This window comes from Mesoplodon densirostris, chromosome X, assembly GCF_025265405.1.
Source record: "Mesoplodon densirostris isolate mMesDen1 chromosome X, mMesDen1 primary haplotype, whole genome shotgun sequence".
NCBI classification, from domain to species: Eukaryota; Metazoa; Chordata; class Mammalia; order Artiodactyla; family Ziphiidae; genus Mesoplodon; species Mesoplodon densirostris.
In genome coordinates, this window is record NC_082681.1 from 32271721 (window position 1) to 32291279 (window position 19559).

A 19559-nucleotide genomic window follows, 5' to 3' on the forward strand; every position below is an offset into this window, starting at 1 on the left:
AAGAGTTGGTGAATAGTTCCAGGCCCTTATCGAAGAGCAGAAGGATGCCCTTTGGCTTTATCCAAGATCTGTTGCCTCCTACTCTGTTGAATGGGGACTGAAACACAGGGAGGTTATGTTTCTCCAGGCACACCCAGCAAGTTGGGAGCAAGGTGGTAAAAGCCCACACTGGGTAATCAATCTTATGATCAATGCAATGATCCGTCTTTGAACTCACTTACTCATTCACCAAGTATCTATTGATGACCCACAACATTTCTACCACCCAGCTAGGAGGCAGTGAGGGAGACACAAAAGAAGTGTAAGAGATGACCTTGCCCTCCAGAGGTTAGAATTTAGACAGAGCCATCGTGTCCACCTTGGCCTTGGTTGTAGCTTTAGCACCCGGCACGGTACTCAGCACTGGGTAGGCTCTCAGTAAATATCAGATGAAATGAATAGCTGAATTGTTGACCTATGCAACGTGTCAAACTAAGAAGGACAGACTGAGGCTGTGGGAGTCCAGGTGCAAAGCTAATGCATGGGCGCTGGAGTCCTTGAAGAATGAGAAGTGTGTGTTGAAGCTTTGTGCAGCGGGAGAGATCAGGACAGGCAGAGAACAGAAGGCAGTACCTCCCACGCAGGGGGAGAAATCTGAGCAAAGTTCTGGAATAAGTACGCAGCATGGCCAGTTTGGTGCTTCTGAGGATTCCAGCCTGGCTGGAATGTGGATTCCATTTTGGAGTTGGATTATGACAGACTGAGGAATTGGGATACTTTTTCCTGAAGGTAATGGGGAGCCAGGGAAGGGTTTTGATTAAATGAATGACTTAGTTTTACAAATGTGTTAGGAAGCTGAACCAGGCAGTGATGGGGTCTGGCAGGAGGGCCCTGCAGTCACGGAGGCTTGAGGGTGGGAGCAGTGAGAATCCAGAAGGTGGAATATCAGACGAAGCTCTGCCCAGAGACTGAACCAAATGGAATCGTGAATCTCAAACAGAAACAAACCACATTAATTCGCTAACCCCTGAACCAGATCTAGTATTAATGTTCTTTTGCTTCATGGTTCAGTTAAAAAAACATTTTAGTAGCTGCTGAACCCACTCAAACTGAAACCAAACATATATTCTCTACAATTAGTGAATACTTTTAAATGAACTACTAACCTAGCCCCATGTTGTGGTCTGTGCTTTTAAAGCGTCACTGCCTTTAAGAACACAATTCAAAGGTTTGAATCATTTTGCCAGAGGCTGGCTCTTAAAAGGGAAAAAACACAGCTACATGTTTTGTTGGGGGGGGGGCCCTTACAATGTGCTAGAGTACTGCTTCCGTGCATTCGCTCATGAAATCCCCCGGGCTCAGAGAAGTTAAGAAAGTTGCTCAAGGTCAGACAGCAAATAAGTGACAGAGCCAGGTTTCAAATGCAGGCTGATTCCAGAGTCTGCTCTGCTGTACCACCCATCTGTATGTGCTACCAGCCCACCCTCGGTGTTTTAGGACATAAGCAAAGATACCTGGGGAGAAGTCAGAAGCTGATTCTCAAGCCTCCCCTGCACCCCTACAACCCCACACTCGCCCTTATACACAGGCCTGCCTTTTTCAGGGGAGAGTCCTTGTACAGCGGTGCCTTTTTGAGCAGTAAGTAATCTGTGTATCCTCCCTGCCCCATCCCCAGGCTCGAGTACCATGCCAGCTAATAGGAGACACTCAATGTATGCTTCCAGGTGGTGTCCAGCTATGTTCCTGAAAAACCTGAAATCTAGCTCAAATTCTGATGAATTGAAACACCGTTAAAATGCCACTATGGAAGCTTACTATTTAAAACAGCAGGTCTCAAATATCAATGAGCTCATTAACACAGATTCCAGAGGCTCACCCCAAGAGATTCTGCCAGATTTAGTAGGACTGTGGCTGGGCCTCAGAATCTGCATGTTTAACCATCTCTTTCTCAAAGATGCATGCACACACACAGATACACAGAGACTCCCACAGGCACACACAAATAACACAGTGACACAGGCAGGCACATAGACACACAAACACAGATTTTGACGCAGGCTGTCCTGTAACCACACTGATTTCAATTCCTTAAAGAAGCACTGGTTTTAAAGAATTCTAAGATAATTCATCTGTAAAGTTTAAAAGTCTTCTGTGAATATTCTCTCCCTGATTCATTTTGGAGGTTAATGTTTAATTTTTTTTTCTTTTTCATTTTCTATATTCTTATAGCAGGGGAGTCACACATAACTATCCTGATGCCAGGGGGTTTGGTTCTAAGTTTAATTGTAAGAATCACAGTGTTTAAGATTCATTATTGATTCCAGTGGCCAAGTTGTAAACTAGTTTGAAACATCCAGGAAGACAGGAGCTTCCATTTAATTAATTTAGCCAGTATTTATGTAGCACCAACTATGTGTCCAGCACAGCAATGAACAAAACAAACCAAGTCCCTACCCTCATGGAGCTCACATTCAAGTTAGGGAGACAGACAGTAATGAAGCACACACATTAGTAAGAAGTGCTGCAGAGGATTTAGGGAAGGGAAATTAGCTTGGGCTGCCATAACAAAATACCATAGACTGGTTGGCTTGAACAACAAATCTTTATTTTCTCATAATTCTGGAGGCTGGAAGTCCGAGATCAGGCACCAGCATTGTCAGGTTCTGGTGAGGGCTCTCTTCCTGGCTTGCTGATGGCCACCTTCTTGTTGTGTCCTCACGTGGTCTTTCCTCAGTGTGTGCATGCGTGTGGAGAGTTCTCTCTTCCTCTTTTTGTAAAGCCACCAATCCTATCAGATTAGGGCCCCACCCTTATGATCTCATCTAACCTTAATTACCTCCTAAGAGCCCTTCTCCAAATACAGTCACCTTGGGAGTTAGGGCTTCAATATATGAATTTTGGAAGGGAACACAATTCAGTTCATGGCAAGTAGTGGGCTAGAGAGTGACCAGGCTGGGTGGGGATGGGAATGTCTTTGGACAGAGTGGTCAGGGAAGGCCTCTCTGAGGAGGTGATATTCAGATTTTGTGCAGGAACTCAGCTTTAGTACTTTATTGGAATGTTGTTTTTTGTTTGTTGGTGTTTTGTTTTATTTTGAGAGAGGAAACACTGAAATCTTTGAAGCCTGAATTCAGATCCCAGCTCTACCGCTTACGACTTGAGGAAATTCCTAACCTCTCTGTGCTTCAGTTTCTTCATCTGTGAAACGGGAATGGTGGTAGTACTTACCTCATACAATATTGTAAGGATTTGCAGCGCAGCCTAATAGAACTTTCTGCGATGATGGAAATGCTGTAATCTGCTCTGCCCAGTACAGTAACCAGCCACTAGTGTGGCCCTTAAAAGTGTGGCTGCTGAGCACTTAACATGTGCCTGGTGAGACTGAAGAACTGAATTTTTTACTTAATTTTAATAGTCACCTGTTGACTAGAAGTCGCCATATTAGCACAGATGTAATGAATTCATGTCTGTAAAATGCTTAGCCCCCTGCCAGGCACATAGCAGGTGTCAATAATTGCCATCTAGGATTAGCGTTAGCTGATGGTAACAAGTGTTTCTCTGGCAGGTAGGAGGGTTTTTGGGGATAAACAGTAGTCACACTTTGATTGATTATCGTATCTTGCTCCCCGAGTGCATTGTTGGCTACGATGTCCCTTACGATAGCTCCCTACCTGCCCACCTGTCTTTTCACTGAGCCGCATGGTAGCCAAAGCCCTAGAGGGACAGCCTGCTCCCTGGAGACTGACTGGATGTGCTTCTCCCCGTCCAGCCGGGTGGAGATCACCGGTGGCTACTATGAGTACATTGACGTCAGCAGCTGCCAGGATATCATCCACCTCTACCACCTGCTCTGGTCCGCCACCATCCTCAACATCGTCGGCCTCTTCCTGGGCATCATCACTGCCGCTGTCCTGGGGGGCTTTAAGGACATGGTAAGGAAGGAAGTGACTTCCCATCCCACAGAGGCCCCTCCTCCTGTCAGGGCTGGGGCGAGGCTAGGCGGTTGGGGGCAATGGGGACCCACGCTTTGAAGGGAGGAACAGAAACCGTTGGTTCAAGAATGTAGCTGCCTTTCGGACTTCCCTGGCGGTCCGGTGGTTAGGACTCCGTGTTTCCACTTCAGGGGGCCCGGGCTCGATCCCTGGTCAGGGAACTAAGGTCCCACATGCCATGCGGTGGGGCCAAAAAAAAAAATGTAGCTGGTTTCAAACAGCTCGAGTCGAAGGAGCCAGGTGATGCCATCAGCCTGCAGACATTTCTTGTTAACATGAGTTGCCTGTGTTTTTGAGGCACATTCTGGGGGCGGGTGGGGCTCATGCTAGTTATGTAAACATAGCCTTTAATTACCACCCCCCACTCCCTCCAATTTTTTTTTTTTTTTTTTTTTTTTTTTGCGGTACGCGGGCCTCTCACTGTTGTGGCCTCTCCCGTTGTGGAGCACAGGCTCCAGACGCGCAGGCTCAGCAGCCATGGCTCACGGGCCCAGCCGCTCCGCGGCATGTGGGATCTTCCTGGACCGGGGCACGAACCCATGTCCCCTGCATCAGCAGGCGGACTCTCAACCACTGTGCCACCAGGGAAGCCCCCCCACCACACACACACACTTTTAGTAGAAACCTTTTTGGATGGTATTTCCATTAACAGACTTTGGGAGAGCTGGAAGCAAAGACGTTTTTAGCTACAGGTAAGAGTACTGCTCCTCTCCCCCTCCCCAGGAATTTCCTCCTGGAGTTTCTCCAGAAAGAAAGAGCCTGGGGACTTTCTGCATGTGAAGGCCCAGCTCTAGGCTAAACTGCTGCTCAGGTCTTGTCCTCAACCTTAACCTCACCCTCAGTCTCCCTGCGTCCCCTGTGCTCCCTTTCAACTCTTTTCCATATTCATGTGTTATGTCTGCAAAGGCACTCCAGGACTCAGTGCCCAGTAGGTGCTGCATAATAGTGGGGTCCTTCCTTCTTTTGCTTTTAAAGCATTTCAAAGCATTTATTTACTTATTTAATAAACCTTGATCTCTAATAATGGAGATAATAGCTTTAGAGCTATGGTTCTCAGCCTGGCTTCAGCTTAGAATGGAATCACCTGAGGTGCTCTAAAAACTCTGGCTGCCCGGACTGCTCCTCCAGAGATGCCAATTTGATTGGTCTAAATTGAAGCCCAGGCATCAATACTTTATTAAAAGCCCCCCAGGTGACTCCAACTGTGGCCATGGTTGAGTATGGCTGCTTTAAAGAAATGTCCCACCCATGTCTAGGGAATTATTTTGTGCCTAAAAGGGGTTTTCCTTTGACCCCAGAAATGAGGCAGATAACCCCTAGGCCTTTGGCTGTTTCTGTCCCATTTGGGGGGGGTGGTCACTGAGGAACAGGAAGCTGAAAGGCAGTTTGTAGTTTGGCCCTGGACTGTCTAAAGGATGAGTAATGGAAAGTGAAAGGTGTGGTAGGACCAGGGAAGAGAAAAAACTGCAGTTTTGGGCACCAAGTCCCCAGTAGAACCGGGCTAACTGGAAGTATTGAGTGTTCCCGCTGGTGACCCTGCTCCTGCCCAGCCCGACTGTCCTTCTCTTTTTTCCCCTCCCTCTCTTATACACGCATTTCTCATTCCCGGGCCCCTCCTCCCACTCGGGAAAGCCCAAGCTCGGGGGAAGCCTCAAGGTAGGGGGGCCCCTTGGATGGAGAAGGCTGTCCTGTAAGTTTGGGCCTGATGGAGCACTGGGGTGAGAAAACTTCAGAAAAGCTGTTTCTGGGTTGGAGCTGCTTTGGAGAAAAGAATGCCCTTTGTTCTTGGAGACTGTCCCCAGGGGGCAGGTGAAAGCAGAGGCCTTGTGTAGAATCTGAGCCGCTCTGGCTGGAAGAGAAGCTTCTGATTGGGGCTGGCGAGTTGAGATGGGACATCAGGATGAGTGTTCAGGCTTCTCTGAATTATCCATCGAGGTCTCGGACATGGACAGCCGAGCGCCCTGATGTACAAATGGAGTGGCTGGCAGCCGCTTGGTAGGCTCTGCGGGGCTCCTGCAAGGACGCTTGTCAAAACTCAGTTGACCATTGACGTTTAGGTTTATTTCTGAACTCTTTTTAATTGTTGAAGCATAGTTGACTTACAATAGCATATAGTTTCAGGTGTACAGTCTGCATGCACTATTAATTTCACTGTGACCTTGATCTCTAGGGGAATAGGGGTTTGTTGACCGTCTGTCCTGAGAGGTGCCAGTAATGGCCCCTTTACTCTCCGTAAAGGGCTTTTGTACAATTTCTTTCTCCGCTTCTCACCACCACTAGTACCTCGTGAAGTAAATATTACTCCCCCCATTAACAGATGAGGAAACAGGCCAACAGAGGTCAAGTTACCTGCCCAGGGCTAAATAGCAGAGCTGGGAGTGGAACCCTTTCTGGTTTTACAAGTGTTTTAATAGATATTGCCTCCTTTGTTTAGTTGCTTTCATTAAAAAAAGTAAGGGCTTCCCTGGTGGCGTAGTGGTTGAGAGTCCACCTGCTGATGCAGGGGACATGGGTTCGTGCCCCGGTCCGGGAAGATCCCACATGCCGCAGAGCGGCTGGGCCCGTGAGCCATGGCCGCTGGGCCTGCGTGTCCGGAGCCTGTGCTCCGCAGTGGGAGAGGCCACAACAGTGAGAGGCCCACGTACCACAAAAAATTAAAAAAATAAAAAAATAAAATTAAAAGCAAGTTGTTCCCAACTGTTGGGAGCTTCTCTGAGAGGAAAGGAGGAGGGCAAGGGAAGACCTGAATGTCATCAAATGCCAGGCCTGGGAACCCAATCAAGGGCCAGTGGGGAAAACGAAAGATGAAGGCAAAGAGCAGGGACAGGAGATTTGATTCATGACGGGAGAGAACAAGCGGGAGTTATAAGATGGGAGCACCGAGGAGGAACCATTGTTTCGATCACTTTATTAAAATGAGGCATGGTGTGGAAAATCCTGGAACATCAACCAGGTAGGCCTACATAAAATCCTCAGCCTGGGTCCAAATATGCTTGGTGACTCTTGGCGTGCCTCCACCTTGAGTGGAATGCCTTGGGGGCTGCAGGGAGGCCCAAGGGTGCTGGCTGATGAAGGGCATTCCTGAGGAGTGAGGCCAGGAGCCAAAAGCTGTGAGCTGGCAGCCTTCAAAGAGATCAGCTCAGAGCATCGTTTCCAGAGTTGTGGGAACCCGAAAGGAAACAAGACGTCTTCTTTCCCTGACCAGAGGGGCTTGGTGAAAAGGGTCTTGAACAAATGTTTGATGACCAAAGTGTTTGCTGCCCAAAGATATAAGAATTTGAGGTGAATCTTCAAAAGGTGATGATATCTTGCCATTTTCTCCTACTTGGTGTCTCTGGTTTAGAGTAAAGTGGGGAGAAGTCAAAGCGACCTTCTTCCCAAAGTCTGCCATTGTTGTCTCAGAAGAGACTCAGTGTTGTCCAGGAGAGACGGCTTTGACCATTTCCTGTGCTACCTAGTAACTGTTTGTTTCACTGGAGCTCAGAATGCTACTGGTCAAAAATGGGGGTCTCATAACTTAAGCCCCAGAGTTATTGGTACAGAAATACACACACTCCTACATGCACACACAAGTAGAGATGGAGCCCAGATTAGTGGAAAATCAGAATTACTGATTTAAAACATAACCAGACCATGGGACTTCCCTGGTGGTCTAGTGGGTAAGACTCCATGCTCCCAATACAGGGGGCCCGGGTTTGATCCCTGGTCAGGGAACTAGATCCCACATGCATGCTGCAACTAAGAAGCCCACTTGCCGCAAGTAAAGATCCCGCATGCCGCAACAAGGGATCCTGCATGCCTCAGCTAAGACCAGGAGCAGCCAAAACAAATAAATACTAAAAAAAAACCAACAACCATAAGCAGACCATTATTTGGGGCCATCCCTTTTGCTTCTCCCCTGCCTGACTCCTGACTTCACCCCCCTTCACTCCCTCAACCTCTCTCGATGCCCTGTCCATTTTCTCTACGCCCTCTACCCTTCTCTTCTGTGGCTTTCTTGTGCTTATTTAATCTTCCTCCTGTGTTTCTTTCTCTATAATAGTCAACTTCCTTTCAAAGATTATCCTGGACCCCCAGCCTCGCTGCACACACAAAACCTTTTCTAGATAGAGTTTACGTTGCATGATTGCTTCTCTATGGTTAGGCTTAGTTTATTTGCATAGAAGAACTGGTTTCGTTTTGCAAGAGCTGGAGGGTGTGTTTTTAACTGACACAAGGCCAACGGAACATGGTTTCTCGGACTTCCTCAGGGATGACATTTCTTTTTGGAATCCTTGTGGAGAGGTAAGGGCATTTCTGAGCACTCTTCTGTAACGCGAGCCAGCCCTTGGAATGGTCAAGATCTAAGTTCTCTCCCACACAAGAGAGAGGCTGAGAAACATTTCTCTGGTTGTCTGTGAGGAGCATCGTAATGACTGAGGCTTGTAGCTCTTCAAACCTCCTAGAGATGTAAACAGTAACCCACTCCAAGGAAGAGAGCAACAGACTGTGTTGAAACTTGCTATAAGGGAGTTTCCTCTGCCAACATCCCACCATGGTTGCCTGTGACATTGCCAAAGCCTGCCCACACATTTTCATCACTTGAGAGGAAGCTTCTGCTCTCCGTTAATGCAAAGTAGATACGTACCAGAAACAAGACACGTTGATTTTACAGACAGCTGTCGATTATCCACATGAATGGAGGGGGTGTCAATGACATGGATGATGGAAAGAACATTTACCCACACCTTGACCCATAAGGTACAGAGCACAGTCCTGCTTGGGAACTAATGAGCGGTGGGGGCTTCCTTGAGCAGTGTTTTGGCCTTGTTGAAATCTGCAACCCCATCCTGGATAAGATTAGCTTTAGGGCTTCCCTGGTGGCACAGTGGTTGAGAGTCTGCCTGTCGATGCAGGGGACACGGGTTTGTGCCCCAGTCCGGGAAGATCCCACATGCCATGGAGCGGCTGGGCCGGTGAGCCATGGCCGCTGAGCCTGCGCATCCGGAGCCAGTGCTCCGCAATGGGAGAGGCCACAACAGCGAGAGGCCCGCGTACCGGTAAAAAACAAACAAACAAAAAAAGATTAGCCTTAACCCTTGAAGGGCTACACACGTCACCATGTTATAAAAATGGTATTAAATTCTTTCTGCATTGCTTTGTTTTCCCAAAAAGTGGGGGTGGAATCTGCCAGAATCCTTACAACTTTTATAAACCCTTTGTGATTGATCACATTTCTGTCACAGCAATAGCAATAGCCTTGTCCGTTTGACATTTTGTATTTGGGGTCTCAGTTTCTTCTTTTTCTTTTTTGTTTTTGAAAATCATACAAATGATTTCAACTTTTCTATAGGTTTGAATTTTTCAAAATAATAAGTTGTGGGGAAATGACACAAGTAATACATATTAGTTGTGAAAACCTTGGCTATATAATTGAAAGTGAAGAGTCCCCATTTACTTCCTAGTACTGCTGCCCTCCCTAGAGATAACCATAGTTAACAGTCTGTTGTGAATCTTTCCAGATTAATTCCATTGACAAACACACATGTGTGTATAACTGAGTCTTTATTTTTTTACATAAACTGGGATTATGCTACATTAATGTAACATGGTGGCTTTTAAAAATGATTTTTTTAGAGCAGTTTTAGGTTCACAGCAAAATTGAGAGGAAGATAGAGAGATTTCCCATGTACCCCTTCCCCACACATTCGCGGCCTCCCCCATTACCCACAGCCCCCACCAGAGGGGTGCATTTGTTACCAAGGATGAAGCTATATCGCCACATCAGAATCACCCAAAGTTCATAGTTTACCTTAGAGTTCACTCTTTTTTTTTCTATAAATTTATTTATTTATTTATTTTTGGCTGCCTTGGGTCTTCATTGCTGCACGCGGGCTTTCTCTAGTTGTGGCAAGCGGGGGCTCCTCTTCATTGCAGTGCGTGGGCTTCTCATTGTGGTGGCTTCTCTTGTTGTGGAGCATGGGCTCTAGGCGCCCGGGCTTCAGTAGTTGTGGCTCGCAGGCTTAGTTGCTCCATGGCATGTGGCATCTTCCCGGACCAGGGCTCGAACCCGTGTACCCTGCATTGACAGGTGGATTCTTAACCACTGCGCCACCAGGGAAGCCCCAGGGTTCACTCTTGCTGTTGTAATTCTATGGGTTTGGACAAATGTATAATGACATGTATCCATCACTATGGTGGCAAACAGTAGTTTCACTGTCCTAAAAATACTCTGGGCTCTGCCTATTCATCCCTCTCCACAACCCCAACCCCTGGCAGCCACTAATCTTTTTATTGTCTCCATAGTTTTGCCAATAGCTTGTTTTTGTTTTTTTTAATTTAACAATATATCCTGGACAACTTCCCTGTCACTAAATATAGGTGCGCATCATTGTTTATCAATAGCTCCATAGTATTCTGTAGTACGAATGTACCATGGTTTATTTAGCCATTCTCCTAGTGATGAACATTTATGTTGTTTCTAATTTATGTTTTTCTGCAGAACCCAGCTCTCCCAGCACTGAACTGTTCTGTTGAAAATGCCCATCCGACTGTTTCTTACTACGCTCGTCCTCAAGTGGCATCCTATAATACCTACTACCATAGCCCTCCTCACCTGCCACCTTATTCTGCTTATGACTTTCAGGTATGTTTTGAGAGAAAAAGAACTCTCCATTATCCTTGCTCTCGCTCATGCTGTCTCGTTCTCTCCTTAATTATGGACCCTTCCTAATATATATGACGTAGCCAGGCTCTCTATCCCTGAGGGCCTTTAGCAGCCTGTGGGTACCAGTGACTAGCTTAAGGACTGCATAGGCAGGCAATGATGGGAGAGATGGGGAGGGTGGGAAAGACACAAGAGGAGAACAAACAGAAGGAGGGAAGAAAAGGGGAGAGGAGATAGGATCCAGGTGTCCCAAGTTGCCTTGACCTACACCGAGGTACTCATGAATATGTCACCACGGACCCCTGTCCAACAGTGGCCTTTTCCACTTCTCTGCCACTGGGAGAGCCTTCCTCCGTAGGACAAGGGCATTCTGAGCCACACACGGGTTTGAATCAAATCTGTAATGAGGAAGAAGTCCCTTCTTTTTCTCCAGACTTCCTAACTGGGACTCTACAGAGCAAATATTTTTTATAACACCCTCCTCCCCTTTTTTGCCTTGTTATCACGTGGGTCAGAAATAAGTGTTACCAAGTTTGCCCTTTCCCATTTTCCTTTTGAGCTAAGACTAAGCACAGAAGAACAGAACCCAAAAGGCACTTAATTAAAAGGAATTCATTGTATGCAGAGCACTGAACTAGACACTTCAGGAAAACAAACGAAACAGTCTTTTAGGCATTTACAGTGACCCTAAACCCTGGACCACAGAAGGATGGGATTACACTCGAATCTGGTTAATTCAAAATTTGGGGACCAAGGAAATGCCTTTGAAAGGAGGGAAGCTCATAATGAATTTACTTCTATTGACCAAGAGCCCTGAATGCTCCAAGGGGACATAAAAGCATGACTGTTTGGGGGTGGTCCCAATTAACCAGCCAGTTTAGAAAAACAGAGCCCTTGGGCAACCTAATTTCCACTTCAGATTAACAAAATAATTGAAACTGAAAAACCCCCTATTTAGTTAAATAAAGTGTACTTTGGTTTGGTTTACATACTGTACGGGGAGGTCTAGGACTCTATATGGCAATAGGAATACGTATCTATAGTGTGAAGATGGATTTGTTTGCTGTCATAAAATACAGCACCAGCACAAGGAGGCATCCATTAAAGCTTGGGAAAAGATGTTAGAACTTGTTTTAAAGCCTACTGTATTCACAGGTAGACAACTCAGGGAACTTGTTCCCCAAACAGGTAATATAGACCAGAAAACACAAATATGTTCTAAAAGGGCATAGATAATTGCAGTAGTGACAGAGGCAAAGGAATCCTTTAAAAGAACACAGGGATGTTGAACCTAGTACAGGAGGGTCACCATTCTTTGGGGACGCCCATAATAAAAACTCATCCTGGGACAGAGGGGCCATGCATGGCTCCCAAGAGGCTGCTTCCATTTTTTTATATCGAAGTAAATTATATTGACTATATTGATTTTAGGACTTTTCACTTTATAACGAACCCCTGAAGTAGTAACAATAACCTCCTTGGTGATGGCTGCTGCAAACTCTGAGATAGGAAGCCCCTGTTTAGGGGATGGAGCCATCTCTCTGTCCATCAGTCCTCATTCAAACACTACCCCAGGCATGAAAACAAGATTGCCAATGCCAGTGGTGGCCCAGGCTGTTGGTTTCAGTTCAGTCAATGTTGACTCTGTGTTCCCATGTGCCAGGAACTGTGCCAGGAGCTATGGATGTAGAGATTGAATGAGACATAGGCCCTGCATTAAGAGACCAGTCTAGGAACCTGAAGGGGACTGGTTAGGGGACAGCAGTGGGGACAAAACAGTAAGTAGACTATTACCCAGAGTGCTATGGAAACCCAGACACAGGGTACCTAACTCAGGGTACCTAACTCAGAGAAGGGATCCAAATCTAGCCACCTAACCGAAACCTACACCGTGGGCTCAAAGCAGGCACTTCAGGGATTTGTGGAAGCCTCTGCTTTTTAATGACAGCTCCTATTCAGTGAGAACCTACTATGTACCAAGCATTGTGCTAAGTGCTTTACAGATATCATCTCATTTTTGTCGTTTGAGGGAAATACTCCTGTCATTGCCATTTTTAAGTTGAGATGACTGAGTCCTGGAGGAAGTAAGTAACCTCTCCACAGTCACAGAGATGGTAAGTGGAGGACAAGAATATGTATCCAGGTCTGTCTGATGCCAGAGATTGGCTTGAGGGATTCTTTGGAGAAGCTGTAAGTCTGAGTATAGCACTGATCTTTTCCCCAGTTAATTTTAGGATATTTACACATTCTACTGGTTTAAATTATGGGCTTCCTAATCATGACTCAGAAAGGGTCTCTTTACTCTCTCTCTCTCTTTTTTCCATTTGGCTGTGCCATGCAGCTTGTGGAATCTTAGTTCCCTGACCAGGGATTGAACCCGCACCCTTGGCAGTGAAAGTGCAGAGTCGTAACCACTGGACCGCCAGGGAATTCCCTTTACTTTCTCTTATTATGTTATTAAATTGCTCCCCACTCCAAGGACTGCTGGGGCACTTCTTATACCTCTCCCGGTTCTTTCTGTAGGTTCAAGCCGTCTTCTGTATTTCCTTTTTGGAGATTTTATAAATTTATGGGTTTTAAGGTGTATGTTTTTAAGTGATTTGTTTCCTTCTAGAGCTTACAAAGTATTTCAGTTTAGTATTTGAGTGGAGCTTTCTTTTGTTCACCAAGTTCCATTCCCTTATTGTTTCATAGGAGGAAATACCAGTCTTTCCCCAAGAAAGCCAAGAGGATGAAGGAACATCTGTTATGTTCCCAGATAAATAGAAAGCAGTCAGCAAAACGCACACCACCTCTGACAATAAAACCACCAGAAGCACAGACCTACCAAAAAAAAAAAAAAAGCCAGAGCTCCCTTAGTCTCATCTCAGATTGTAAAAGGGCCCAAATCATAGCAGGAAAACTGACCTTTCTAGACTTTTTCCTGAATGACTTCCCCATTCTGGTCATTTCCAAATAGGACTATTTATGTCACTTTGTCTTTGAAGACTTCTCTTTCCTTTTTATCCCAAGGCTGATAGAAGGAAGAGGAGATTTATAGGGTTTTGTTTTCACCCCTCAAAGTCATGCTCTTATTGGGTAGCTGTCCAGTCAGGAAGCTTGGAAAACATTTCTTGTGGTTTCCAAGCTTCCAGATGGGAGCGAGGACGTGGGTCTGGTCAGCTGGCCCTGAGGATGTTGTGACTCTTGCAAATGTTGGACTCCAAGGAGTCCAAGCTTAGGAGCCAAGACTGCTGGTGCCTTCTTGCTCACCTCCCCAGCGCTCACTTCTCTTGCCCCTTGCACTCATTTCCCCATGGCCAAGTAGTCCATATCCTGTAGGGTATAAAGCATCCGTTTCTACTTCTGCTGGGAAATTCAACCCAGTGTAGCTTTGGGGTAAATCCCTTAAAGCTTCCAGCCATACTCCCCAGTCTGGCCTGCTGGGCCAGACCCCCTATTTCACTCTAGCCATTTGGTGAATCGCCAAGTTTAGCTTAAAACAAAAGCCTCTGCAAAATGCGAGCACCTCTGTTTATGCTCTTTATTAAATCACATGAAGGTACGCTAGGTTTCGTCGTAGCCACTGAACAGGACCCATTATAAATCGGGCCCCTTGAATGAGAGGGTCGCGCTAGTCCGGGGGGAGGCGGTAGATGGCGCAGGTTGCTGAGAGCCTTAGGAGGCCGCCGCTGCTGCCGCCACTCAGCTTTTTATTTCCCCTCTCCTGCTGAGGTTCTCCTTGCCTCTCCTCCTTTCTCTTGTTTCTGATCCCTCCCTTTTTCTTCCTCTTCCTTTTCTCCACTCTTCTCTCCGTCTCCCCTGGCTTTGCTTTCTGGGTCAGAAACAGAGGGGGAATGCAAAGAACCAAGAGACCCTGGATTTCACCCTTGGGACACAGCATCTTTTGCTGGTACCCTTTATCACCCGGCCAGTTCCGGGGCTCTTTTTGGAGTCACTGCCTCCCAGTGCTTCTGAAGAGAGACGCACACGTGACAGAAATGCACAAGGGTCTTGCGGAGTGTGGGTCTGCGTGGGGCAGGGAGGGGCAGGCTAAGGCGGGAGAGAGAGCCCGCTCCCTCCTCTGTAGCTCCACCGCCCTAGGCCACCCGAGCTTCTAAGCAGCAGCTCGGGAAGCTCGAGCTGACCAGGCCCAGCAGTAGGCTATTTAGATGCTTTTCATGCTTTTCATGCTTTGTGGTGCGAAAGGATTCAAAGCTCTGTTCTTCTGAGCTGCCTGTCCCTAGTCAAGTCGACTCTTAGGCAGGAACCAAAATGCACCGGGCCAGCTCCCCAGCTGCAACAAAGCCAGATCTTTCCCAAGGTGCCTGCCTGTTGCTAGGAAACTATGCACTGGTACGGTGGGCGACCCCCCCACCCCGCCCTGCCCGCAACAAATCCCAAGGGTGTGTGTGGACTGCAGCCAGTTAGCTCCCTAGCTCTGCCAGGAGCCCTTCGAGTTTATCCCTATGACTCCCAGCATCCTCAAAGGGAAGTGAGAAGCATCCCACCCCCTTCCCCCTTAATACTTTCCCAAACATGAAACTGAGAAGTGAAAACCCAAGGCCGTTGTACCACCCCCTCTTATTATCAAAGTGTACAACTGCCACCCACGGCAGCTGCTACCCACGGCAGCCTTTTACTGCCTCTCAGGACAGAACGGCCTTTAGCTCCACCTTCAGAAACTTGCCCCTCCCTTCTGTGGCTGGGCCACAGAGAACTGGCCTCCTGGCTCTCACTGTCCTGGAACGGGATTTAGAAGGGCAGAGTGGCACGTCCCCGGCCACAGAGATCTTGTCCCTGGTGGGTTTTTGCTCTCCTCTCTGGTTTAAGAGGACAGCGTTCTTAGTTGAGGAAAGCAACAGAAGAGGAGGGAGAGAGAGGAGAGAGTTGTGCAGTGCGGAGTGGAAAACTAGGAAATCACGATTCCAGTGTCTTAGAAAGCATATCTCCTCCTGGAGGGAGGAGAAATTTTGAGACTTTTGGAAGGAATCTGGCTTGTCTCGAGTCCACTGCCTCAAGTTCTTTTGTCTTTAAAGGCTTTCTATGACCTTGTCATTCCTTCTCTCAGATCGAAAGGATGGATGTGATGGGGAAGGAGGGGATGTTGGCCGCTACGGCCTCTTCTCAGTCCTGACATTATGTCGGGGGGAGATGGAGATTTCAGTGTCTCAAGCAAGACCTAGAAAGCAGGACAACCCTTCCTAAGGAGTGCAGAGGTCAGGACTGGTGATAAGGACAATCAGCCAACTGGTCTCAGGCTCCAGATACCTCATGGCAAGGCTAACTCTAGATTGCTCTAGGCCTGAAAATGACATGATCTACTTAAGACTCCAGCCAGCAGAACAAAGAAAAGGCATTGACCTCCCCAGACAGCACTTGAACTCTTGAGAAATTTTTTGATGTAGGTGTTTTTTTTTTTAATATAGCAGTTCCTCCTAGAGCTAAGGCACAACAGAAAATTGCAGTTCTACAGCCCCGTTCGTTGGCTTACGTTTGCTCTTCCTGAGAGCCTAAAACTGGCCTCCTGCCTCTTGCCACCCCTATAGACCCCTCCAGCCTTCAGGCCTCAGCCATGCTCCACCACTGGAGCAAGGCAACGGTACCCACAAGATGTGACCGTAGTCTTTGAAAATAGATTCTATTTTTGAAAAAAACATGCCAAGTTCATCTTCTATGCTCCTGAAGTTAGAGTACCTCCTACTTGTCAAGCACTGTTGTGAGTTCTGGGAGAGAGAGCAGTGAACAAAACAGGCCAACTCTCCTTGAGCAGGAAAATCATTAGGGTCAAGGGTATACATGGACCAGGGAAAGAGAAGTGGCAGATGACTCCTAACACGCCAATTCACTGGGTATTTTTTTTAACCCATATCTTGCTCCCTTCCCAAAGACTACAAAAGTTAGACAACACAAAGTAAGAGTCCTCAGTGTCCCTGCAACCAGGTAGATCACTCCTCACTCTTTGTGATTCTCACCTCCACGCCTTTGTTCCTCTTTGCCCTCCAACATACCCTGCACTTTGGGGTGGTGGGCCACAGTTAAGATGAAATAGAAATTGTTGGACTTTGAGTTAGAAGACCCCAGATCCAAGAAAACCATTTAACCTCTCTGACCTTAGTTTTTTGGTTTTGTTTTGTTCTGTGAGATGGGCTCTGTGATGACATATTTTTGTAGCAAAGACTTTCCCAGGTATTAATGGCTTAACCTCAAATATTCTTAAGGCCCAAACTACCTTTTAGAAGACTAGTTGGGATGCTGTTGCCATGGCTTAGGGGGTAGTTGTTGGAGGCTTGAGTTATAAACTGGTAAAGGGAGTGATGGATTCCAGAGACGACACAGAAGTAGGAACAACAGGGTTCGGTAACTGACTGAATGAGGGGTCCAAAGGGAGGGGTGGGGGAGGATTCCAAGGCCTCTCTGCATGAGCTCTGCAGCCTGAGTGACTGAGAGAAGGTGGGACCAGCTCAGTTTCATGCCCCTCATTAGCCCTGCGAGGTTTAGCAACTCTTGGTTGTTCCAAACAGAAACACACTGGGTCCGTATTCATTTTAAAATAATGACTGACATTGGAGAATCGCAACCTCACTGCCTAAACTGATGTTGTTCTATTTTGATTACACAGCATTCCACTGTCTTTCCATCCTCCCCTCCCTCTGGACTTTCTGACGAGCCCCAGTCTGCCTCTCCTTCGCCCAGCTACATGTGGTCCTCGAGTGCTCCACCCCGATACTCTCCACCCTACTATCCGCCTTTTGAAAAGCCACCCCCTTACAGCCCCTAAAGAGGAATGTCTGCTGGCTATTGAGATTATTGTGGCTTTTGTATTTCTGCTTTAGTGGAAGTGTGTAGGGTACAAACTTTAAAGTGCGATTCTTATGCATAAAGTTTTGCAGTGGCCTGCCAGGCTAAGGAAAGATAGGGAAGAAGCTGATTTGTTATCAGTGCAGAGCAGGGGTGGCTAGACTGAGCCCAGCACTTCTAAGAAGGGCAGCGCAAGGCTGGAGAGCCAACCCAGCAAGCAGCTTGTCTTGTTTGGACCTGCATTACCCTATGGCCCCGCCTCTGTGTGCAGCAGAAGTGTGGTTGCCATCTGCTTCACTTTGTGTAAATGGAGTGTTGTCCTCCGGCCGTTGGCAGATCGCCACCCTAGCACCTTGGTTGAAGCGCCTGGCTTATAGGCCCTGTCTTTCCCTACCACTAAAGTCAGTCCCTAAGGAAAATTTCCCAGATGATGGGGCTACACGGTAGTTCCAATGCAGAGAGTTCTAAGATTTTGTTTGCTTGTGTCTGGATGCTGAAAAAAGCTGCCCTTGTCTCTTACTCCTTTCTTCTCTGTATTGTAAAAATGGCTATTGTGATCATTCAGCTTAGCTTTTGTGATTGGTACCTCCCAAAGGGAAAAGTGCAATAGTCCTTTGAGTAGTGGGGATCAGGATTGATTGTTCAAGAAGCACTGAAATACACAGAACAACATGTGAGATGTTTTAAGTGGATCTCAGTTATACATTGGGTAACTTAGGAGACAGCGGTTCTACTACATGTTGCATTTGCTGCAGGAGATACAAATCTTACGGTTAAAATTGAGTTCAAAAATGCTAGATTAGGTTCTTGGGTCGTGTTATGATTGTTACTAATCTTTGTGACTGTATATCTTCAAATATTGTGCTTCAATCCCAGCAACCCGCACGTATCCTGCACCCCACCCCAAAAGAATCATCTGTATTTTAATGCCACTGCTCTTATTGGTCCTTTTTTCTGTTGAGACCAATCATGACAGCGTTCAAGATTATGAAAGTGTTACAATGCCGCTTTGTCTGCAATACCTCAACTGTAGCCAACTTGACAAATTCTTAAGTGTTACCGTAGATTTAAAATCCATCTGGCACATTGTGGTAGGTATTTGTACAGTTCTTTTAATTATACATAGCTTTAAACCTCAATCTGATGAATTTAACACTTCGGCACCATGCCTTCACTTCAGAATGAACACTTTCATTGTGATCTTATGTTAACCTGAGAATCGATTGATTTAAAGGAAGATTGATAATCCTACACTTGTACAACATAAAAATACAGGGCTACAGGAGGGTACCTAATTAGACAGTTCTGCAAACACAGAACACATACAGGAAAAATTTCCAGCCAATTTCGCTACCTCCCAACTTCATGGATTAGAGGTAGCAGGCAAATGCTGGTGCTCCCATCTACCTTGTAGACACCCAGCCATCAAGAGTTACCAAGGTACAACCAGTGTGCTCATTGTTCACAGTAAATGTTTGCAAAACATTCAGTTTAACTTTCGGCATCACGACTGATGTCTCATCTGGATTTCAAATCTGAACAACTATAATCCTTTTGCGTTATATAAAGTTACTATTATTTTCTACAGTTCTGAGCATATTAAAATTCTATTGGATTTCAAAAAGGGACTAATAACCAATTGACTTACTATACAAATATCAACTTGTAATACTCAATGAAATTTCTTGCTGTTTACACTTTACATTTGGCTTTAGTGAACGTGTATGGGTATTTAATTTTTTTAAAGGCACCATTACATAGTATATCCTACATTTATCACATTTCTTAAAGTGTTAAGATTCTATGACTCATTTCTATGTATTTTTCTTACTTTACAAAGTAACTTGAAACAGTATAGATTTTGTAACACTTAATTTGAGCAGCTTTTTTTTATCACATTGAACTATAAAAAGTGCATGTTATCTTAGAAAAGTTAATATTTGCTGCTTTACTCTTTTGCAAAAACATTTGCTGTAATGAAGGAATTTGTATTTCCAAAATGTACCTTGACTGCATTTTGTAATATTTACCGCTTTATTCCTAATTCTGCTTTAAAGTATTGAACTGGGCATGAAACATTAAAATATTAATCCAGAACCTGTATAACTGGATGTTGCTTAAAATCTGTATCACTGCCATGTTGGAAACCCAGACTGCTTTTG

The 19559-nt window shown here is 46.1% G+C and overlaps 1 protein-coding gene across 2 annotated transcripts in view; it reads left to right on the forward strand.

The window, feature by feature from the left end:
• Positions 1 to 19124, forward strand: part of TMEM255A (transmembrane protein 255A) — a 46572-nt gene extending 27448 nt beyond the window's left edge. Inside the window, exons 7-9 of one of the 2 annotated variants that reach the window (XM_060087070.1) lie at positions 3749 to 3911; positions 10453 to 10596; positions 18274 to 19124. In XM_060087070.1, coding sequence (XP_059943053.1) covers positions 3749 to 3911; positions 10453 to 10596; positions 18274 to 18324 — 358 coding nt within the window. In that variant the 3' untranslated portion in view covers positions 18325 to 19124. Of the gene's footprint in view, positions 1 to 3748; positions 3912 to 10452; positions 10597 to 17218 lie in introns of both variants that reach the window. The other variant, XM_060087069.1, reaches the window with a different exon arrangement.
• The last annotated feature ends 435 nt before the right edge of the window (positions 19125 to 19559 follow it).